The sequence below is a fragment of the Aphelocoma coerulescens genome (assembly GCF_041296385.1).
Source record: "Aphelocoma coerulescens isolate FSJ_1873_10779 chromosome Z unlocalized genomic scaffold, UR_Acoe_1.0 ChrZ, whole genome shotgun sequence".
NCBI lineage: Eukaryota > Metazoa > Chordata > Aves > Passeriformes > Corvidae > Aphelocoma > Aphelocoma coerulescens.
In genome coordinates this window covers 61811991-61836564 of record NW_027184085.1, presented here as the reverse complement: position 1 = coordinate 61836564, position 24574 = coordinate 61811991, and the positions used below count along the sequence as shown (strand labels likewise).

Sequence of the window (24574 nt, the reverse complement as noted above, 5' to 3'; positions counted from 1 at the left end):
TACAGGCAGTGATAAAATGTGGACTTGTTTTACCTTTAATTAGGAGAGAAGGGAAATGGCAATAGACTTCCTTGAAAAAATCGTGAAAAGCAGGGCAAAAGTTGTTCTAACGTAGTAACAGCTTCATCTGGAACCATTTAATCACTCCGTTAATATGAAATTAGAGATGAAATTGCGTAAAGTAACACTTAGATCTCTATCAATTTAACTACTACTGGAAGTGTAACAAGAGAATCACATTTCACATTCTTCCAGCTAAACCAAGGAAGTGCGGAGATTGTAAAATATTCTAATGAAACCATTCTCATCTTGTGGGTATTTGTACTTTCAGATATATAGCACCAGCCAGTATTTGTTTCACTTATAGTTACGTTTCCTACGCCTTTGACTTTCATCTAGTAAGTTTTAGTCTGGTGGCAAAACAGACATTGCCTGCCACAGGAAACAGTGAGAAGAAACCTAATCCAGTAACAGTATTTTTCTTTCTGCAGGTATCTTGTTGCCTAGTGAGGCTCTTGCATTTTTTGCAGGTTAAATATTTATGTACACAGTGTGGGAGGCTTTCAGAAAATACCAGAAGTTAACTCTCATCTGTCTGGAAACACTGAGAAAGAGACGGATAAACATGGATGAAGGTAATTATTTAGGACTTAGGATTTATTTAGTAAAAACAAAAAATGTTTGCGTATGTTACATTCTGGTACACAGCTATTGAGAGTGGAAGGGTGGAGCCAGGCTACTATTATATCAAATAAGTTAAGTGAAAAGTGGGAAGAGGACAACTATCTCTTTTTCAGCTTCTCAGATGTAGAAAAAGTCAAGGAAAGGAAAGAAAAGAACTCATCCATACAAAAGACATACTAAAAGAGCTAAGTAATTTACATAGCAGAAGGATAAGCACAAATAAATGATAATAGTTTTAAACAAAGATAATTATTTTTAAAAAGCTGTCTTGCAAACCTAGGAAATATGTGTTCCAATGCTAGGGATAATTTGGAATATTGTATATGTGTCTTCATAAACATTTAGAAAGTGTGATAAATTAAGGTCTTCTAAGTAAAGACACAGCAGGTTTTACAAATAGTTTGTGATTTTTTAGAAAAATAGGCCTGACTTTTCACAGTTCAACAAGTTATTGAGTATGTCAGGCATGATACTCATGTCATTTCAAGAAATGCAATCTTAGAAGATGAGCAAGACAGAGTGTACAAGGGAATCATCAAAGAGCTGATGAATGTGGCTTCTAGTGAAAGTCTGAAAAGTGGGATGATGGGCTAATAGTGTAAGAATCTTTAGTTATTTCTCAGAAGATTGAGTTCAGAAAGCTTCAAAAATCATCAATTTGTAGGACAGGAAGCAATTAACTTAAACTTAAGGAAAGGGAGTTTCAATCGAACTTTAAACATAAACCATTTTCACTAATAAGTGACTAAAAATTAGTTAAGTAGGTCCTAATTTATTTTCTACCATTATTTTATTTAAGACTATTTTTTTGTAAACTTAGACCTTTGCTCAAGGTCTCACGTGCCTGCTGCTTATTTTTTCCCTGAAATCCTAACTCCTGTTTGCTGAAATAATTAGTCTGCAAGGCAATTAAGTTTTATCAGAGGTTTCTGCCTCAAAGAAGAGATGATGATGTCTCAAAAGAAAAAAAATTATATTGACAAAAGTTGTGGGTTTCCTCCTAGATTTTCCACAGTGATAATATGTATCCTAACTGTGACATCTTAAAATTGTCTTTAAATTGCACTTGTACTCTTAAAATAATTTTTGTTATGTAGATTACCTCCTACAAAAACTATGGTGACTGTTCAGGCTTCATTTCTTTTCTGATACATTTTTTTTTCTGGCCCCAATGTGGCCATATTTGAGGGCCAGCAGGTAACCAAGGTTGGGTCTCAAAAAGTAAAATATTCAGCATCTACAATCATTGATAGTTTGAGACTTTTATTAAGTAAGAGTTTAGGGTTAGGATAAGTGAAAGCAGAAGGCCAGATTCTAAAACTGCTTTTCAACAGTGTATAATTAAAAAATAAACGAGCAGTTATGCAAAGCCTGTAATAAACATTGAGGGTGGTTTGTCTTGCCCCACCTTAGGGAGCAGGGTGCTGAAAAACAGTTTGAGGGAAAGATGAGGAATATTTGCAGCTTCTTCTATGCAACCTTGAGATACTGTCCATAAATCATAAGGGAGCAGTCTTCTCTTACCTAATACTAGGCCTTCCCACATGTATTTGTAAAAGTAGTTTTTCTTCAGATGTCAAACATACTTCTCAAGCATTATGTTTAGAATTTAAATGGAATATTGAAGATTAACACTGAATTGCCATATCTGATTTAGCAATGAATAGCACCATTAGTGGGGCATTGTGGTCTGTTTGTTGTCTCAGGCAGCTGACTAATATTGAGCAGACTGGGAATACCATGGAATGTCAGGTCTAACCAATATGGAGGAACAACTTTATCAATAGACACACAAACACACATCATTTTCCAAGGAAAGTTAAATCTAGATTCTTGCATTTTCTCCAGCATGTCTGTGACTTATAATATACAACACATGCCTTTATTCTTATTTTCAAGAGGAAAGATCAACAAAATACAGCAAGAAAAGCTTTGCTGCCTGTGGTAGCAAGCTGGAATATTAATGGTTGACACAGGTGTTTTGCTCCATATTGGCAACTTATTAGGTGATAGCTGCCATATATTGTCTTCTTCTTGCCAAATATATGTATATACACATATATCCTGACTGACTGTTTAACCTTCTCACCAGAATTAAACATGTTTGATTGTCAGCTCTGTTGGGCAATAAAACTGGGCAAGGTTGTTACTTCAGGCAGTGTAACCTGAGAATATTAGAGAGAAAAATGTTGTTTGACCAGGCAGAGTAAAAAGAAAATGTTTGCATAATGAATTTCCATCTGGAAAAGAACTGAGTTGTAGCTTGTAACAATGTAAACAAGCCTTTACTTGTAGTACACTGTCGAAGTTCATTGCTAAATCACTTTCAAGGGATGAGATGGAGTTATAAAAGATATCCTGGTATGAATCTTCATACCAGCTGATACCAATGTGATGTAGTGCTAATGAGGAAGGAATAGACTTCAGTAACAATCGAGGCAGTTGGTAAATAGGAGAGGAAGCCACTATTCCATGCACAAAAAAGAGATGAGGCTTCAGAAGGCCCATTTTCTAACCACTCAGTTATACTGAATATTGTAACTTCATTGCTACATTCCTGATTCTTGGAGTGATCAGCAGCAGGGATAAAAATTACAGTTTCCACTGTTTTGTAAGCAACAAAGGGAAACAATTTTCCCCATGATGAAGGAGAAGCACTCTGTACATCTGCCCAAGTCACAGAAGCAATGGTCTTCTCTTTCGCTCTGGCTGTTCTAATGAACCACACTTTAAGGACACTCCCACCAGTCCTCTCTCACTCTGCTGTTCTTTGTTTTACATCAGAGCACAGAGGGTGGGACAGGCCCTGTTCAGTCCACTGGTGTCATTATAAGAAAGCCCAGTGCACGCACTTGCACTATGGGTAATATTGAATAGCAGAGAGTCTGTGCATCGACAGAAAATGCTGTAACAAGAAGCAAAAAAAGAAACTTACTCTCAGACAGCCTCTCTACACAAAGGTATTAAAAGAGAGTTTGTTTTGTTATGAGAGAGTGGTGTGTGGTTTAGGACAGTCTTGGGGCGGGCACTGAACAAGGGAGTACCATTCCTAAACCACAACACTGTCCCAAGGGATATCCTGTGCCATACGATATTGTGCACTGCAATAAAAGTCTAAAGGGAAAAAATAAAGGATCTTTGAGTTACGGAATTTGCTTTTTAAGTAACAGTTACATGCAATGGAGCCCTGCTTTCCTGTAGTTGAGTAAATATCAGCTTGCCAATGGGAATTAGTGAATTAATTCCTTATTATGTTTTGCTTGTATGTAGATCTTTGCTTTACCTATTAACTTTCTTTAGCTCAACCCATGAGTTTTTTCACCCTTCTGATGAGCTCACCCATCACTGTAGGGGAGTGAGGAAGTGGCTGCATGGGGCTGAGCTGCTAGATAGGCTTAAACCACAGCAGAAGCTGATTTCAGTCTAAGAACATATTCTTGTGCTGCTTCTTTGGGCAGCACTACTTACTAAACTGATTGGGGAAACATAAAAAAAGTTTCAAACTGTAGTGACAGTGGGATGGAAGGATTAGTTAAACCAGACTGGTCTTTGTTATTCTGCGTTTCTGAGCTGCATTTCTCAATCTGCCATACGAAAACATTCTGTCAGCTCCATTAGCTATATAGACTTTCAAGTGGTCCATGGTCATTTCAATGAAAACTTTGCTATGATCATAATTTTTTATGACCACTTCTACTTCTGCAAGTGTAATGTTCAGGTCTTTTCAGTGAGCACAAACCAAGTGTGAGCAAGTGCCAATGCTGACACCCCTAGCCAGATAGCTGAAATCTCTGCTGTAACAGGAGTTCAGTTGCTGAGCTTATAGGCACCTACATTTTCATTTCTGTGCATGTGCTATGAGCACAGGCAAAAAGCCTGTCATTTGTATTTCATATTCAGAATCAAGTATTCATTTTCCTCCTGGCTGTTCCATAAACCTTGAAGAGCTAGAAAAGCAGCATCTTTCTCTATGGAACTTACGAGGTTGGCAAGGTATTAAAAAAAAAAAAGGAAGACTTTTCACTCATAAATATCTTTGTTTTCTTTAAAATTCATCAAGAAAACCTTTTTCTAGGGAAACAAAAATTGATCACAAAAAGAGCAAATTTCTTAGAGATATCCAGAGGAAAAAAGCTGACCAAGAGTTATACATTGAAGAGTGTGTTTGAGATGTGCTTTTGGATGGAAGCTGCATGAGACCTGACATGTTTTATTCAGGATAGATGGTGAATTCTGATTATTTTATTTCATGGACCTCGATGTGCTTTACTAATTCAGATAAATCTGACAGTCAAGCCAAGATTAAATCACCAAATCATGTTAGATTTCAAAAAAGACAGGAAGGAAAGACCCAAAGCTAAAGGTTTCCTGTAATCAGTTTCTGAGAAAGTCCACCCAGGTTTAATTAAATTGGCTGACAGTTTACAGTATTTTAATCTTAAATCTATTCTGAGGTGTAATATTACAAATCTGGTCTTGTTTAATGAAATTTATTTTTAAGACTCTCAATGGAATGCCTTGTCCTAGTATTTTATTAAAAACAATTATGTTGCTTGTTCTTCCAGAAGCATGGGTGCAAAGTGTTGACCTTTCAGGCTGGCAAGTCCCCAGAGATTCAGTACAAACTGATCCTGAGACTAAACCACAGACCGCCATGCACTCCTCTGTTCTTCTACCAGGCAGTGTTATTGATTCTTCAGAAGACATACAGGAGCATCCTTCATGTGTGATTGAAAGTGTTGTGGTGGAAGACACACCTGAGGAGGGTAAGTAGTAGTTGTGCCTCAGATGTTCAGAATGAGACTGTACTTTCCACAAAAGTTATTGGTAGATTCTGAAGCAGAACTGCATAAACATTACAGTCCACCTTGTCATCAGTGCTCAGGTAGTTTGAATAGGGATAAAAATCAGTATGGACTGAGTGGAAGGATTCCTGTCATGATTCAGTTTATAGGTTATGGACAGGATCTTCAAGCTCCTCATGTACAACAGCTGCATAGTGGCTTTGTACCTGTCAAAACTAAACCCATCAGAACAGGACTAGATTTTTTTTGCGTGGTCTACATCTGTAACTTCTAAAACAAAGAGTGCAATCTCTCTGAAAACCGTTGAAAAGTACAGTTGTAGTTATTCATAAATAGTAGTATGTCTGCCTATTCTGTGCTGGATGCTTTCATTCTAACTGTAATCTGAGAAAGGAGAGACCTCTGGTATGAAGAGCCTTACATTCTAAAGGAATTAAACGGTAAGGAGCTGTCATACCCAGAGTGCCTTTTGAGAGCAGTCGGTGGCATTGGAAAGAAATGGAAAAAACTGTTGCAGATGTCTCATCCCTGCCAAGCCACAGAATTCTGTGTGAGTTAACCCACGAGTAGTGTGAAAAAGGATGTTTAGTAGCTTTGAGTCACAAGCTCCATGAAATGCTAAGTTAAACAGAAGACATATAGACTAATTTTTAGCATTCATAAATTAACTGGTTGGAGTTTCAAATATTTTTCCTCTGAGGGGTCTGTCTAGGCTGAAGACAAACTTTGCAGTCGCATCAGTATGTAACAGTTGTAATAGTATGTAATTACAATATAGTTATGCATTTTTTAGTCAGAAATTAAATCTGGATGTCTGATTGATCTTTATCTTAAGGAAAAGATAGACCCTATGCTCTTGCGAGCATTGATGCACTAGTGGCTAATTTTGCCTAAAGTAGGATTGTTAAGTGAAGGGCTGCCAAGAGTCTCCAAGATGGCAGAAAGAAAGCAAACTGTGAACCAAAAGGATGTAGATGTGAGAGGTCAAGTCTTTTCAAAAGTACCTGTTCTATATAGAGTTTGTGTCCTTCAATGACCTAATTCACAGAACAAAAGCTTTTAATATATGTATAATATATATGTAATGTACTGCAATGAAAATACTGAATTCATAAAAAATAATAGCTTGACCCAAGGGTACTCTTTACAACATGTATTTTAGTTATGTAATTTATACATCACCAAAATTGGATCTTGAGAAATAAGACTTTTATGGCTGTACCTGAACAGGATCTGATGACTCCATCTAGTAGCTGGACAGATCGTATTTGAAATGGTGCATCCACTTACAACACAGCTAGTAAAAGCAATGTGCAGAGACAGATATTTTTTAGTATAAAATCACTGCAGTATGTAACTAAATTAGTATTGTTTTAGGAACTCAGGAAAGGTGTCTATACATATAAATTTCCTTAGTGCACAAAATCTCTTAATTTCTGACAATTGTTTTGACCAATTCAAAGAGTCAGAGGACTTCTTTGAGGAACTTTTTTCTCTTTCACACCAGAACACTTGAAGGTGTTGTGTCTTGGTTTTCTCTCCTCAGGAGTGTTTCATGCATCCAGAGTTCCCAAATAAACCTGAATCAGACACACCTCAAGTAACAATGTGATATACAGCCCCACCTCTTAACACACAGACACATTTTCCAAGATACTGAGCAAAATCCAGTTTGCTTTTTAATTTTTCAAAATAACATTTGGAAAACATTCTTACAGAAGATGATAAAAAAGTCCAGAATATAACCTTTGCACTCAATATCTCTATTTTTAGGATCAGGTGGAACCATTCAAGTCTCAAACAAGTCCTCACACATCCTTCTTATGCTTGTGGCTTTCTCAATTACTTCCCAGTCTCTCACATTTTGTATCACTTTTAATTACTTAAAACACTTTTTGTCCGAAAAGAATCAGTCCAATAATGTAAATGATTTAGCACTTGAATTTTGTTAACAGATGGAGAGGGAAACTCATGGTTGCACAAGCTTGGAATGAATGTAAACAAGTGGTCATTTCTGAATTCCCTGATTGGATGGAGTGAAGACAGAACTCAAGAAAAAGGTATATTTACAAAGCAAGAATTATTTGTGCTTTCTTGAACACATAATACATTAAACAAAATGAGGAGGTTCTTTTTTTCTCCCTTGTATGTGAGCTCTGATTGAATGAAGTTGTGTTGCCTAGATTTTTGAATAAAATTCTTCAGCTCAGATATACATAAGTCACTGTTCTAGGTAACTACATCAGTATTTTTGACCTTATACTCCAGTTAGTTAATTATGATAGTGGGTTGAGGATCATGATACTTAAAATAATTTTCCAATAGGAAGTCAGCTATATTATTAAGACAGAGAGATATGATTGGGGGGAAAAAAGTAATTTTATGATCTTATTTAACAAAAAAGGAAGATTTAAAAAATAGTAAAATATATTTCATACTGTCATAAAAAAATAGATCTATCAAATAACTTGTAAAATGTCGTTTCCAAGGACATAAAGTGTCCTCTTAGTTGTGGTAAAAGCTAGTTTTCTTAAGAGGCAACATGTTTCTGCATGGTTTTTTGTAACCTTGTTTTTAATTTTTAGTTTTAATTATATAAATATATGTAAGTAATGAATATCAGAGTATTCTGGGACAAATAATTGTCAAACAATATAAGTATGTGTGATGGTGTCCAGAAATCAAAGCTGACAAGTCAGAGTTGCTGTATGTCTCCTCCCAGGAGCCTATTTTGCTATCAGGAAATACATATACACACATATATATATATACATATAGCTGATGCCTCTAAAAAAAAAATTAAAATATAATATGCACATGTCAAGTTGCTGTGCATTTTAGTTGATAACATAAATTTTGTTTTACACTAGATCAGTTTACCACATCTGGAGTTTGTTCTGATGCTGATCACAAAGCAACTGAGTTGGAGGAATGTACAACCAAAGTGCCATATATACCCTACAGCTTAGCTACACTGCATATCATCAAGGTAAGAAAACCTAAAACAAACATCCCCTTCCCTCAAAGAAAGCCCCCAATGATTGAATAATTTACAATATTTTAAAAATTGATAGTTTAATCAAGCATCTCTTTTCTTAGGATAAACTGGATGAATTGTCATAATCACTGTCATTGAACTAACTCAATTAATATAATTCTTTTGCCCAGTGGGTTGTTTTTTTGATTCAAATTTGGAAGCCTGCATTTAAATTTTGAATATTGATATAAAAATGCAAACACTAAAATCAAAGTGCCATCTTAACTTAGATCAGATTGCAGGTTGCTTAAATGCCTTTCGCAGGTAGGTGTGTAAAGACAAAACCTCCCTTGTAAGTGTGTTTGGAGGAAACCTTTGTCTTCTTACATATTTCTCATCGTGATTCTTGATTGCTGGATGTGGTATTTGACTGGCAGTGTGAGGTTTTTTTGCTATTACAATATTTCTGGTGCCAGTAACTAGAAAAATTTTTGATTTTCTACTTAGCCATTTTTAAATTATGGACCATCATGTGTGCGCATTCATATGTATATATATAAAAGAAATACAAATACATATATACCATGGTTTACTGGGTTCATTGCTTTATTTATTCCACTAAATATGGTCTTGTATGCTTGGTCTTTTATTATGAGTCAAAAAAGTTCAGTGGTGACTTCTTTTGTACAGGCTGCATACAGACTGTTGAGCTCGCTGTTAAGACACAAGTTAAATACCTGGAGCAAATTACTGAGATGACTCTGATCTCTGTGGGCGATGAGAGGGATAAACCCATCTGTATCTTTTCAGTCTTCTCCTCAAAGAGACTTTTCTTGTGTCTTAACCTTTAAATTGTGTCTCTTTAAAATTCCTCTACTTCCACAGTAATTTTCTGGATGAGGGGTAAATAGGAGACTATATTTCAAGACTGCATTGGTGCTTTGTTACTTTTATGTCATTTGAACTGTGACAGTGTCAGATGGCAGAGATTCCTCACTCCCGAGTCAACTGCCTGTAAATATTCATAAAGATTTAGAATCTAGATCCATGCTAACAACCACAACTATTTTCAAATAATGCATCAGCCACAACAAATAATCTGAGATTTTATTCTTTTTGTTTTAATTTGGCTGAGCTGCTCAGTGTCAGCAGAATCTACATCACACAAACCTTAAATGAAGAACAGAACCCAAGGAAATCTCAGGAACAGTTCTAGATTTTTAAAATTTATATATGATCACATTCATTACTGCTGTAATTGAGTGGTATCTGTTAGTGTCAGTCACGTATCAGTGCTGTAGGTGTAATTTGACATTGCACCTACTAGTCAAGTATGTCAAAGAAAAGGTGGACAGTTAGGACAGGAGGTGGTGGAATTTTCCTTTGGTGACTGTTATGAATTGGATTAGAAACAAAATTAATTAAACAGATTCACTAAGTAACCTGATGCAATTTAAAGCTTAAATGGTTCATTTTCAAACAGGAAAATGCTCAAGTTGTCCATCCTTCATGTATACATCTCTTCTTATTAGTCATTAAAAATTCCAGTGTACCTTAAAGTTCTATCAGATTTCAAATTATTTTAATTAAATACAAAATAAAATATATTCTGTAACCACTTTGTTCTTCTCACTCTTAAATGCAAAAATGCAATCTTCCCCACTGCTTCTCCTTTTTTTCCCAGTTATAGGTCTCACAATGCTATTTTTCTTTTTCTAGAACTTTAGAATGATTATAATGACTATGTCTTCCATATTCTATTTAGATCATGACATTAAAAAGGAAGAAGTGGAGGTGCAATGCCAGGACCAAAAGAGAAATGCCATTTCAAGTTATTCACAGGTTTTTATTCAATAGCATAACATATTTTCTATTATTGAAGCCTAGAAGTTTTGGCCTGCAGTTTTACTGGATATTTATCTCTGGTTCATTACAACTGGAGTTGCTAGTGCTCTGAGTTTATAATTTCCTTCATCTTCTACAGATTGTAAAAGACATGCAGCAAATGAAAAACAGACACATGAAGATAATCAGAAAACTAGACGATATAAGGAAAGAAAAGCAGGTAATTATTCTGGAGCATTAGCACTATTGACCATTAACCAAAGTGATACAGAGGGATAAAATCTACTCCATTCACAATTACATCTCCATTCATGTACCATTCTGTAAATAATGTCAGTGTATCTTAAAGTGTATTTTATCTCACAATTTTGTGAAGTCTGGTTTTACGTTGCGTCTGGCACAATGGCAGAGATTTTTCTAAAATTTATTTGTTACTAAAGTTTTTTCTTAAATAACACTTTCCTGTCATGACTGACACCGTGGTTACAACATTAGCATTTCTGTAGGCTGTGCCTCTCAAGAATGACTGCATTATAAAGGGCTGTGCCCAGCTGAATTGCCTTTATGGCTTTTTTTTTTTTTTTTGGTGGGTATTTTTTGTCTGCTTTGTATTTAGCTTGGCTTTAGCTTTTCAATGTTTTGTCAGTATAGTTTACAGAATAGCAGAATCTCTCCACCTGTAAAATCCTGCCAGGTGATGGTGACAATCCAGAGATGCCATTCCTGTGACCAGAACTCTTTCCTTAGTGGAAGCATTTCTGCATTCCATTAGTCAATAACTCTCCCAAAAGATGGAATTATCTACATCATCTTTGATCATTAGCTACATCATCTCTGTTCTGGAATCTGTTCTTGCAGTTACAGCTTCACCTTTCTGTTTATTTGTCACATCATTCTCCTTTTCTGATCCAGAGTAATACAGGCACTTAGCTTCTACAAAGAGGAATCTTTTCCACACAATTAAAGTTTACTCTGGGCACACAGAAAGAGGAGATTCAGAAATTCCTCTAAAGCCACCAAGGGGAAGTGAACAAACACTTCTGACTGTCAAGTAAAATCAAGAGAACTTCCTGTGTGTAGTATACAAAGGCTAAATACCCTTTGGTAGAGAACAAGACTTCATCTTATTCTCGGGTTGTCACACCGGCACAAGCATTGTAAGACCAGTGTAAATCTATTTCTGAAATTTGGTAGGAATGTAACCCTGGCACAGTCACATCTTCCACTTTCAAATGACTGCAGATCACTAAGGGAAGAGAAAGAAAAGGGAAGAACACAGATGCATAGCAAGAGACAACAGCCTGCAAACACAGGGACTGTAATAATCTTACTTCACAGAATCACTCTCATTTTGGTTGCTGTGCAGATTTTTTTTTATGCTACTTCCAAACTTTCACTTTCTGACCTAAGTTTAATTTCTTTAAAATTGCTTAGCTGCGCTTCAGGTGAATTCATTCTGATCTGCTCTCAGAAAGGCTTTGGCTTTATTTCTGCAGAAAAATACACAAAATATATATTATTTTAGCAGTAAGTTTTACTTGAAGTCTTCAATGAATGATAGTACAAACCTCCTGGGATCAGTAATAAATTTTTTGCAATAAAATACATTGAATAAAAATAAAAAACATTGAATAAAGAAAATGAAGAGAACCTGTTGTGGAAACTGTTTTCTTTATTGTGCCTGACTTTCTATTCTCACTCACTACTTATTTTCTCAATAATATTTTGTTATAAAGGAGGAGACTATAACTACTATAAAGAAACATTATAGTGAGAAAATGAGGTGTCTGAAATGCCAGTTAGAAGCTTACCAAGAGCAGATGAACGAGAGCAACATACACTGGCAAGATACAGTTAAGGTAACCAAGTATTTCTGTTTTACATGGGGATAAGCACGGCAGGTACTTACAGAGGTTGCAGGAACAAGCCTTATAAGACTCTCTTCTTATGGACAGACAGTTAAATGAAGACACACAGTTTGTAAAATTGTATTTTAAAATAAGCTGTGTCTTTCTCCTTCTGGAGATGAATAAAGCCTTCCGCAGTACACTCCAAATCACTTGGCCCAGCTATGCACTTGAAAATAGCCTTCCTTTCATGTAAATAAAGTGTGAAGGATATTCCTAGAATATACAGGATGTGTGCTGCTTATTTGGTGATGAATAGATATTAAGGTTTATCCTGTTCCTCCTTCTGTTCTACTACTGAGGAAAAGATTCAGAGTGTTCAAGCCTTTAGAAAAGGTTGTTAGAATCAGACTACCTCTGGCCACAGATGGTCACTGCTAAATGAGGAATTTTAATTTTTTGGTGCAAGATCCACAGGCCTTAGCAGCCTGGTCCAAATGTTATGACTTTTCAAGGTGTGGAACAAAAAACCTCAAACTGTATGCTTTCTGAAAAATAGTGTCAAAATTGTAATTCCTTTTGCCTTATTTTATTTCCTTCAGAACCTGAGAGAAAGAAACAGACAGCTGATCCAACAGAAGGAAGAGGTTCTTCAACAAATGAAACAACAAACAGAGAACTGGAAAGAAGAAAAGGTAAAGAAACATAGTGTGTGTTTTCTTTTTGGAGTTAGATGGCATTCTTGTTATTGTTTCTAGTGTGTGCTGTTTGCCTGTCTGCCTTTAGATATGTACATCTAAATCAGCAAAGATTGACTGCTATGTACTTGCCTTCCTTTTTTGCAGAGAATTCATGCAGGTTTTCACCTTTTAAACAGCAAGGAAGATAGCATATGCTGTTTTGTCTTACTATATTTTGCTTTCCACTAAAAACTATTAGATGGTCATTTCTCTTGCATTCCACATTTTATGTCTTTTTTTTGGAGAATTTTAAAATAACAGTACAGCACATTGCTTCTTCTTTATTTAGCAGTTAGAATTAAAAATCAACAAAAGCTTCTCATTGTCTAAGTTATTGCAATACTGCACTTCAGCTGGCTGACACAGCAGCAAAACTACCTTATTTGGCAGTTCCCAGGAAAAACTGCCTAAAGTTCCCCCAGGTTTTCCAAATTTCTCTGCAATAATGATACTTTAATTTATTAACAGCATAAGTGTAAAAAAATTGTTGGGTTTTTAATAGATAGCATTGGTAAGCATGACCTGATATTTATTATTTTCTGCACAGGGCTCTCTTCTGTTTAACATGTGCAAATCTTCCTCTAATTTTGCGACATTGCTTTGTTACAGGCAGTTTTCACTGCAGTCCTTCAAGACACGTATTCAGGAAGATCTTACCCAACTTTGTGGTGGGGAGTGATGGGGGAGGGAGGGGGGCTGGGGGCGGGGTCTGTGAAACTGAATGCAGATTGCTGTACGATTTCTGAGTGAAGATCTCAGGCAAGAGTTTTAGTTTCTTTTTTCAAGTGACGTAGCACCACCTTCCGTTTAAGTTCTGCATGGCATCGGTATTTAAAATAAGGTTTTCACTTTTTAAACACTTTGAGCCATGCCCACCGCTATAATACCTTGTGCCTTATTGACAAATTGCAAAAAAACCCCTGGGGCTTACAAATCTTTTGACCTAATTATTATGTATCAAGGAAATGTAGCAAAAGTATTATAATAAAGAGTTAAAAGAGATGACAATACTATGTTCTAAGACTTGTGGAAAGAAGGAATATTTTCTGTTAGGCCAGATAATGCAGGCACACACCTTTTCTGCAGGGCTGCTGTAGAAATCCTTCCAAAAGCTTTTGTTATTCAACTGTTTCAGGAGAATCAAATATTTTTGTCTCCATTATCATTTCAGTAATGTTAACAAATGCTTAAGAAAGGGTAAGCACAGGACCCCTTGACTCAGGCTCTTGTGGAAACACTAGCTCCAGAGCAGTGTCTGGTTTATTTCTGTGGTTTTTTTTCAAGAAAATTATTGGTCAATAGCCCATTTGTGTAGGTTGTACACAGAAGTAGCAACAACATTATTTATGTATTATTGATTATTCTCCCCAGGGAAATATAATGAAAAATGGTAGAACATTGATTTCCTGTTATTGTCCTTTTCTTGACTTGCAGGTCTGGATTCTAGAAAATCTGTGTAAAAAGCTAGATTATCTTTATACCCAGCACACACTGAGTGAGTGTTTCAAATGCAGTTTCTTGATCTGTTTCTGTTTCTTTCTGATTTGGTTTTTTGTTTACACTGAGCTGCATACCAGTTGAAGTCAATATAAGTATTTCCATTTCAATATTGTGTGTGCAGGTGGAATAATAAAAGAATGTTGAAGCTACAAGTACTGTCTTTAATGACTCCAAACTCCTTAGCACACCAGGTTTTTTACTGTCAGCATAATTTTTCAGTAGGTTTATTTCAACACTTGTAGCCTATCCTTTAGAAATGTAGAGCATTGTATGTATGTAAAGCATAATTCTTCAAGTTTTAATAATTTAAAATGAATTATTGATTAAAATGAAATATTGATTATTAAAAATTATTAGTTCATGATAAAATCTTGATTTCTAAGGGGAGATAATTTCACAGAGACAGTATTGTTGGAATTGCAGATTAGAAATGCTGAAGTTATTCTTACCTGGTTTTCTATTGTTTTCAATTCAGCTTTACAGGAACTACACAACATGAGTCTACATGTGGAAAGATTGCAAGACCTCATGAATTTCCAGATAAAAATTCTTCAGCAAAAGTCTGAAAAGACAGAAGGAGAAAATTCAGATACGTCAGAGGTTTTAGTATTAAAAACCGAACAAGTGAGCATAAAAATGGAAATGTAACTGGTTGTTTATGGGATTACTGCAGGTATTTCAAAGGCAATCAGGCTGATGCTAGCAAAAGCTGAAATCAATCATGGGCCTAACTGATAGTAATATTGGTGTGCAAATATATACATGGCTTGAGAATGATACATTTATGATGAATGATTAAAACATGACAATAATGAAACAAACTCATTGGTTCAGGAATCACTGATAGTGTGCTGTGGCTGTCACTATATATTTGATAGTAGAAATTTTGCTACAAAATGCTTTTAAGTATCCACCTCCTTGATTTATAAAATCTGTATTGTGAATGCTGGAACCAAAGAAACTGTCTTATTCAACATTTCATTTGCTTTTCTCCATTTCTGCTCCACCTTGCTCATTATAATCTTGGGAATTTCATATGGAAGCAATCAAAATCTAGATCTTGGCTTGGTGTATAAGAGTTACCTTTGTTGCCTCCAGGTAGCTAATGAAGAAGAGAAGACTGAATGGTCAATGGAAAATGGATATCTTTGGCAAGCACGCATCATCCTGCAAGAGATGCAAGAATCTTTAAAGAAACGAGAGAGGGAAGTCACTGAGCTCCTCCAAAGTGAAAGGAGATTTAACAAGGCAATGAAACCTCAAATGACAGTGCTGATATTCTTGAAATCTCTTATCAAGATGGTAAGAATACTGTTTCTGCAAAGATGAAAATTTATTTAATGGGTTTTCTAGGAAGTTCATTAAGGAAAAAAAATGCAGGTTTTTTATTATTGTTATAGTCTTAAAAATGGAAAAATTTTATTTTGTATCCATTAATCTACAGGTAAGATTTTCAGAATAACACATGGAATTAAAGAACCATAAATACCCGCTGAAATCCTACAGAAAACTGATTAGACCAACTTGAACACTCATTAGTTGGCATTATTTTAAAAGATCAATTAGTGAAACATGACAATAGTATCATGGAAAAAACCATGTTTTTCTTACCTTTCAGTTATGCAAAACTGCATGAACTGCAAACAGATGCTACAGCTTTACAGGAAATATGATCTAATTTTTTATCCATGTTAGGTTCACACCATATATTGTGATGTCCCTCGGGCACAACAATACATCCTTCAGCTTATCAGGAAGAACGAGGAAGAAAGAGCTGATCAGAAAGAAGTTTTTAATAATGCTCAGGCCGACATTCTGTCCTATGAAGTATTTTATGGAAATGAACTTACGGATGACAGAAGGTATATTGAATAGCTAATAAAACAAAGAAATAACATAGAAAAATAATGATCTCTTTTCACAGAGAGAAAATATATTTTGAAGAATGCTGTTAAAATTTTCATGTCTATTTATGGGGGAAAAGTATTAAAGTAGAGTATACATCTATATTATGAAAGAAATCAAGTAACTTAGAAATACCTTGTATAAAAAGCAGAAAAAACTTTCAACTTAACTGGCTTGTGCAAGTTTTATCCATTGTATTATAAAATATGCTGAAATAAGCTTATTTGGCAGGCCTGTGCTACTACATCAACATCTTCTCTTCCTACTTTTTCTACAGCAAGTTCCTTACAAATTATCTTCTTTAAAAATTAACTTCTTTACAAATAACTTATCTTTTTCTTTTTCTTTCATTTTTTTTTCTTTTTTTTCTCTTTTTTTCTCTTCTTTTTTTTTTTTTTTTTCTTTTTCATGATAGGACACACCTCCCAAAGAAGCTTTTCAGAAACATTGGGAAAGCAAAGTATGGTTTAGAATGTGTTGAAACAGAAAAAATTGTGTTTGATTGCATCCAGACAGGAGAAATCCCCAGCTGGATTAAAAGGGATTGTCTTTTTGTAGCCTGGTCAGGTGAGACATCCTCTTGTCAATTCACAAAAGCCTAACTATCCTCAGCCAATGTACTTTTGAAACAACAGTGCAGCAGTAAAAAGCATGTTGTTGCCATGCCTTAAGGATTCCCATGACATATCCTCCATTTTGTGCATTTTAGTGAATTACTGTATGAATTGTAATACTGGGTCTTGGCTTGTAAATGCAGGGTTTCCAAATTTATACTCGACTGTTCATCTTTTCTTCAGTATCTTTATCATTTCAAAAATAGATGTCTTTGTATACTGTGTCTAAATATCTCAGTGCATGTTCAAGTTAGATACACCCAGAATGTCCCCAGATTTGGCAGACATGCACTGAATGAAATAACAATTAGGAAATTCAGAAGGCAGTAAGCCCTTTTCAAGAAAATTTTAAAATATCCATTGCATGAATCTAATACACTATGCTCTTCTAGCGGGACTAGCAGAAAAGCTTCCTTAAAATATTTGGTTGGCTTTTTCTGTGAGTCTGCAACACAAAGCCTGGTCTTGGTGACTTAGGGTGGATGGAAGGAAGGTGGATGCATTCTTCTACTTGAAAAAATTACTATTTCTAGTTTAGAAGATTTACTGGGTTGTATGTTGATCCTGCATAACTATATAATTATGGGAACTCTCCAGAAGACCCTGCAATAAGCTCTGAGGAGATAGAGTCATCATTCTGAGGAACTCATACAGAAGTTTAAAATGGAAATCAAGGTAATACATTACAATGTATCACCCCACATGGTTTTAAAGAAGTTATCAATAATGCACTCATTTTCCTAGATATTCTTAAGGGACTTGAGATTTTCCCTGAATTATATTCCATGATTTCTAAGCACATTTACATCCAAGCATAACATAGTTTTGCAAACTAGTGAATTACAGGATTACAGTTTTCTGTGTATGAAAGGATTTCCATGTTCTATTTTGCACCTCTATATCTATTTTGTTGTTCTTGTAGAAATCTTTGTGCATCTTAGTGGTCCTTGATGTCTGTTGCAAGTAAAATATATTAGAATCATAGAACTCTTTAGGCTTGAAAAGACCCTTACAATCATTCAGTCCAACCATTAAGCCAGCACTGTCAAGTTTTTTAAATACCTCCAGCTACGGTGACTCAACACTTCCCTGGGCAAACTGTTCCAGTGCTTGGCAACCCTCTACATGAAGAAATTTTTCCCAGTATCCAATCCAAGCATCCCCTGGCTCAACTTGTGGCCATTTCCTCTGATTTGTTACCTGGGAGAAGAGACTAATGCCCATCACACTCCCACCTCCTTTCACGTAGTTGTAGAGAGCAATAAGGTCCCCTCGAGCCCCTTTTCTTCAGGCTAAACCTCAGTCTATCCTCATAAGATTTGTGATCCACGCTCTTCACCAGCTTTGTTGCTTTTCTCTGGACATGCTCCAGCAGCTCCTGTTTCATATATTTAATGATTTTGGATGCATGGATTCCTTGCTTATTAGTAGGTTACAAAAGAAGCATTGCTGCATGTGAATTTACATCAGAGTAAATAACTGAAAAAAGTAACTGTTTGAATTGAGTTTTCTCAAACTGGGCAAATGACATCGGCAAGTCCATGGGCCCTGACAGGATGCATCCTTGAGTGCTGAGAAGCTGGCAGAAATCACAGTGAGGCTGCTCACCATCATCTTTGAAAGGTCAAAGAGTTTGGGAGAGGTGCCTGAGGACTGGAAGAAAGCAAATGTCCCCTGAGTTTTCAAAAAGGGCAAGAAGGAGGGCCCAGAGAACTACCAATCATCTCAATTCCTGGAAAGCTGATGGAGCACCACATTCCGGAGGCCATCTCTATCCATGTGGACAGGAGGTGATCAGGAGCAATCAGAGTGGATTCACTAGAGATATATCACACTTGACCAACCTGATAGCCTTCTACAATGAAACAACCACCTGGATGGATGAGGAGAGAGCAGTGGATGTTGTCTAACTCAACTTCTGCAAGGTTTTCCACACTGTCTCTCACAACATCCTCATAGGCAAACTCAGGGAGTGTGGACTGGGTTAGTGGGCAGTGAGGTGGATTGAGAACTGGTGAATGGCAGATCCCAGAGGGTCATAATCAGTGGCACAGGATCAGGCTGGAGGCCTGTCACTAGTGGTGTCCCTCAAGGTTCGGTAGTGGGCCCAGAATTGTTTAACTTATGTATGAATGTCTTGGATGAAGCTCCAGATACCTCCTCAGCAAGTTCACTGGTGACTGAGCTGGGAGCAGAGACTGCTGCCACTGCTGTGCTGTGCAGAAGGACCTCCATAGATTGAAGAGATGGACAGAGGAGAACTGTCTGAAGCTCTGCAAAGGCAAACACAGGGAAGGAACAACCCCAGGCAGCAGGACAGGCTGGGGTGACCTGCTGGACAGCAGCTCTGTGGAGAAGGACCTGGGGATCCTGGTGGATGGCAAGCTGTCCATGAGCCAGCAGTGTGTCCTCGTGGTCAAGAAGGGCCAATGGTATCCTGGAGTGCATTAGGAAGAGCATTGCCAGCAGGTTCAGGGAGGTGATCCTGCCCCTGTGCTCAGCCCTGGTGAGGCATATCTGGAGTGCTGTGTCCTGCTCTGGGCTCCTCAGTACAAGTGGGACATGGAGCTCCTGGAGCACATCCAGAAAAGGGCTACAAAAATGATTTAGGGACAGGAGCACTTCTCTTATGAGGAAAGGCTGAAGAAGCTGGGCCTGTTCAGCCTCAGGAAGAGGCAGCTGATGAGAGGGGATCTCATCACTGTCTCTAAGTACTTGAAAGGAGGGTGTCAAGAGGATAGAGCCAGGCTCTTCTTGGTAGTGCTGAGCAATAGAACAAGAGGCAATGGGCAGAAACTGATGCCCGGGAAGTTCCAGCTGAATATGAGGAAGAACTTCACTGTACAGGTGACAACAGATTGTCCAGAGAGTGTGTAGAGTCTCCCCTGTGGGAGGTATTCCAGAATCACCTGGACACAGTCCTGTACTATGTGCTGTGTGATGACCCTGCTTGAGAAGCGAGGTTGGACCAGATGACCCACTGTGATCCATTCCCGCCTGACCCATTCTGGGATTCTGTGCTGAAACTGATCCAACTATATGCATTAAAATGCATCAAAAGCCAGAGTCCAGTAATGCATTTACAATATTTTAGTTGTTGAATCTCAAAGTGAATAGACTCAAAATTGTATAATTACTTTCTCTACATAGACACTAAGACAACAACCATCATGTGGAGTTAATGTGGAGAAGTTCTTCCTTGGTAAATAATGAATAAAACCTGTTAATTATTCTTTTGCTAATTTTTAACTATACTGTTTGTTGCTTTTTTGTCTTTGGTTTTGTTTTGAGTTTTTAGGTTTACCTGATAATGAAGGAACACTAAAGAGCGATACCAATATTGAAACAAGCTCCCTGTTTTAGAGAGGAGTACTGGAGAGAAAGCTTGATGCAGAACACTTTCTGCAGTATTTGTTGAGTGGACAAAAAATTAGAAGCATCAAATACATGTGGTTCACTAACTATTAGAAAACTTACACAGGCCTTTAAGTGTTTTGAGAATTTTATGTTTTTTAATAAATATTTTTAAGAAATCTTCTAAAAGAAAGAAACAAAAAAACAGCATAACAACCTGAAAGAGTCTGTGAGTGAGCAAAGGTGCCTTTGAGTCAAACAGGCATAGTCCCGCTGCAAGTGGATGGGGTGTATAAGCTTTTGCTGTCTAAAGTGGGGCATTTAACATGCCTCTACAATCAGTATCTGCAGAGAGGTGGCTTCTAAGGCTGATTTTCATCTGTGAAGCACAATCCTCCAAAATTAACTTTGCTTTGTCCCACTTCAAATTATTTAGCAGTTGTTTTAAAGTGCTGGCTTCTATACCATGGTATGTGTTTCAACTTTTCACTCTCTCTCTCTTTTTTTTTTTTTTAATAAAATATGAAATTGAATAAATCATAGGTAGGAAGAAATCTTTAAAATTATAAACTTTGAAACCATAGTTTTAATAAGGAACAAATGAATGTGAAGATGATGGTTGTTGTTGAAGACAACAACTTGTCTCTAACAAGTGATTTTTGAAGATGATAATGCTAAGTAAATGTCAGAAATTTAAACACCACATGTTTGCTTTAACAGTTGGGTTGAGGTTTTTCTGTCATCTTTCAAGCATGTGTGCCTGAAGCTGAGTGGTTTATTTGAACTGCTGAGCTCTGTGAAGTCCCATCTATATCATAAGTTGAAAAAAATTTGTATTCCAGCACTGATCTATCATTCAGATACTAACAACTGCAAGCCTTACTTTTTTAACTGCCTGTGTGTTCATAATGTGCTTCTTCTAGGTTTGAATCACCTATCCAAAAAGAACACTCTGTATGGATAAAGCATCCCTATGACAGTGCTTTTGTGCAAACAAATTGATGTGTACTTATCGCTGTACTGCTGGGAACTATCCTTCTGGGAACTGTAGTACTGGGAACACAATGTCTGTTTCTGACTGCCATTAGTATACTCAGGGCCTTTTTCCATCAAATCTTAGAGCGCACTGTAAGACTACTGGAAGGGAATGCAAGAGAAAGGAAACAAGGACGCAGACGTCACCGAAATGTAGATGCATTACAGTAAAGATGCCTTAGAGAAAAACAGCTAGAGTGGACAGAGAGGATGATCTTGAGTGCTTTGCTGTGAACCTACCATCCCAGGATGGAGCAACACTGATGATAAGTCCAAGCTTTAGACAGGACTCCACCACAGACAGAGAAAAAACCTAAATATTTATAAAAGCTATATACAATCTATATGCACAATGTACACATAGACACAGTTTGATTTTTTGCTGCCATTAGAATTTTGATTTTTTGGTTATGAGACAGTTAAGGGCTGTTTTAAATCAGCTTTAAAGAGTGGAAGTCATGCAGTAAGCCAGAACCCTCTTTTAAGTCAGAGGAGACTTTTGAGCTGTGGTTCAGCTATTGATCTGTGTAGTGCAAAGCAACTGAACATTTTATGTATAGAAGTGTAAAATAAAATATCCAAAAAATGAATATTTTTATTAACTTCATTTTTCAGCTTTGTTAGCTATTTAAAGTCCTCATGTGAAAAGATTTAATCTACGAAGAAATGTTGGCACTATTCTTATGCTTTCTCTAGCCCTTTTGAATGCCTGACTCCAAAGGTTATAATTTAGCTCCTTCCTTCACTTAATCTCATGTCTATGCAAGTTTTCTGAAGCAATTTCATGGCTTCATATGCAAGTTGCTAGCTTTTATATCTGTTTTTAATTCTGTGACAAAGAGAAAAGGAATAATTTCTCTACTAGGTTATTGATTTTTACTTTTATATAATGTCAACATTAAGGTTCAGAATTAGATTTTAATTAAAATTATTCATAAAACATCATATTAAATACCATCCATTACATATTTTAAATGTAATTAAATTAATCAATGTACAATAAGTGATAAGAAAACAGTGTCATTTTGGTTCAGAATCATAGTCCAGCAGCAATGCACCCCAACAAGGTGGATAAAAGAGAGGGCTTCTATAGGTATGTTCTAAACAAAAGAAAGTCTAGGGATAATGTGGGCCCTCTGTAGCAGGAAACAGAAGACCTGACTACCCGGGACAAACAGAAGGATGAGGTTCTCAATGATTTCTGTACCTCAGTCTTCAAAAGGAAGTGCCGCAGACACACTAGCCAAGCTGAGAACAAACTCAAATTCCAGAACTGGGAGAATGAAGACCATAAGCCCAGTATGGTAAAGGATCAGGTTTGAGACCACCTAAGGAACCTGTACAAGTCCATGGGAGGACCTGATGAGATTCATCTGAGGGTCCCATGGGAGCTGTCATAGCTGCTAAGCCATTTTCCATCAATTTTGAAAAATTGTGGCAGGCAGGTGAAGTCCTCAATGACTGGAGAATGCAAAATATAACCCCTATTTATAAAAGGGGGAAAGCAGAATACCTGAGGAACTACCGACCAGTCAGTCTCACCTTAGTGCCAGGTAAGATCATGGAACAGATTCTCCTGGAAACTATGCTAAGGCACACAGAAAATGAAGAGGTGATTGGTAACAGCCAAGATGGCTTTAAAAAGGGGAAATCATGCCTGACAAATTTGGTGACCTTCTGACCACCTGGACTTATGCAAAGCAATTGACACTGTCCCTGATAATTTTACTTTACTATTCCTCTGGTGTATATAAACAAATAAACAAAAGATTAAAAAGTAATGTAATCAAATTAAAGAAGAGTATAATGAAAGAACAAATAATAATTATTTAGAAGAATCCCATTATCCAGAAACTTAAGAATTATTTTCTCTCTTCAGGAAGGAATCTTAGCTGTAAAAGTCAAGTACTCTTTAAGAAAACTTCTGTATAGCTCTAATTTAGCATATCTAATCTTTTGTCCTGAAAAAAAAAATCAAATAGAGTTGCTTCTTTATCATGTGAGATCTGTCACTAAATTAACTTTAAGTTAACATGGAAATCTCAATCTCATCAGACAAATTTATTGTTACTATTTTAAGTAATCTTAGCAGATGTAAAAAACATCCATTAAAATCAGAAAAAAAAGAAAAGAGTATTTTGCTTTCGAGAAACCCAGAAGTTTTAGTCACTGTCTGAGGAAATTGTGAATGGGCTCTGGAGGACCTTTTCTATTCTATTCCCAGTGGAATTCAGGACTGCCAGTATAGGGATCTTTTCCTATTAAATGAAATCAATTATCTATATAGTGATAACATCTGGTAGCATGAACTGTTGATAGCTGCTCCCCATCTATTTGTTTGGTCCCAATTTAATGAACAGAAATCAAATAAAGCTAATAACAAGTGTTTTTCCTCTTGTTGTTGCTGGTTATAATCTTATTTAAGAGCACAGAAAATGACCAGGAATCTGTCTGGTTTTGAGCCTGATTTTCTTATTTACCTGCTCAGATACTTTAACGGCCACAAACTTGGGTAGTACACAATTTTAAAAACTGTCTAGGTCCAAGTTTTATTCTATTCAGTTTATCCAGTAATTTAGAAGAAAGTTGTCCTTGTTTTACAATGCCTCAGCTAAGACTTGACACATCCCACACGTTCTTTGCTTGGTGATCAGAAATTAATATGCTGATTTCTTGCTAATTGTAAAAAGTTAAGATTTACTTAATTAACAAACAAAATTTTTTTCATCTTGTTCAAATACAAATGAGTTTTTGAATTTCTCTTCTCTGGTTGCAAAATATTCTTCTGTAAGGAGGAATAAATAGATCTGAAACGTGCTTTATGTTTAAATTCTCATGGGACCTATGATTGCCTATCAACATGGTGATGGAGCAGAAGCAGTCTCCCACCCTCTCTTCTTCTCCAGAGAGTGAGAATTGGAAGGACTGCTTTATTCATCTGTGAATAACTAGAAGAAATTACACTTTGAACAGACAAGGGACAGTGGCTCATGTTTGCACAACAGAGTCCTGTGTGGTGTATGTCCCACTCCTGGAAATGGTATAAAACAACTCGATTGAAATGTCAATGACAAAGAGACACTTCAGAATATTAATTCTAAAATTTAACCCCTTAGGGGAAACTTAAAACTATTCATCTTTCCTCCACTTAAGTATATCTCTATTAAGTAGTTTCAGCTGATAATGAAACTACTATCCCTGGGGAGACTTTACATTCAGAACCTGGCAGAAAGTATTTTTCCACTTTGCAGTACCTACTTTTTTTTCT

At 36.5% G+C, this 24574-nt stretch overlaps 1 protein-coding gene across 5 annotated transcripts; it reads left to right on the top strand.

The window, feature by feature from the left end:
• Positions 1-363: 363 nt before the first annotated feature.
• LOC138103656 (uncharacterized) lies at positions 364-23684 on the top strand. 5 transcript variants are annotated; one of them, XM_069002116.1, is made up of 15 exons: positions 364-398; positions 492-635; positions 5250-5450; positions 7445-7549; positions 8360-8478; positions 10451-10531; positions 12048-12170; positions 12761-12853; positions 14333-14393; positions 14874-15022; positions 15497-15700; positions 16094-16260; positions 16719-16870; positions 17515-17592; positions 21195-23684. In XM_069002116.1, exons 2-14 carry the CDS (start codon positions 542-544, stop codon positions 17556-17558), a joined length of 1593 nt encoding a protein of 530 aa, XP_068858217.1. In that variant the 5' UTR covers positions 364-398; positions 492-541; the 3' UTR covers positions 17559-17592; positions 21195-23684. The 5 variants fall into 5 exon arrangements, with proteins under 5 accessions (XP_068858217.1, XP_068858218.1, XP_068858220.1 ...); XM_069002117.1 differs by lacking the exon at positions 21195-23684 and adding an exon at positions 20216-20295; XM_069002119.1 differs by lacking the exon at positions 17515-17592.
• Positions 23685-24574: the final 890 nt, after the last annotated feature.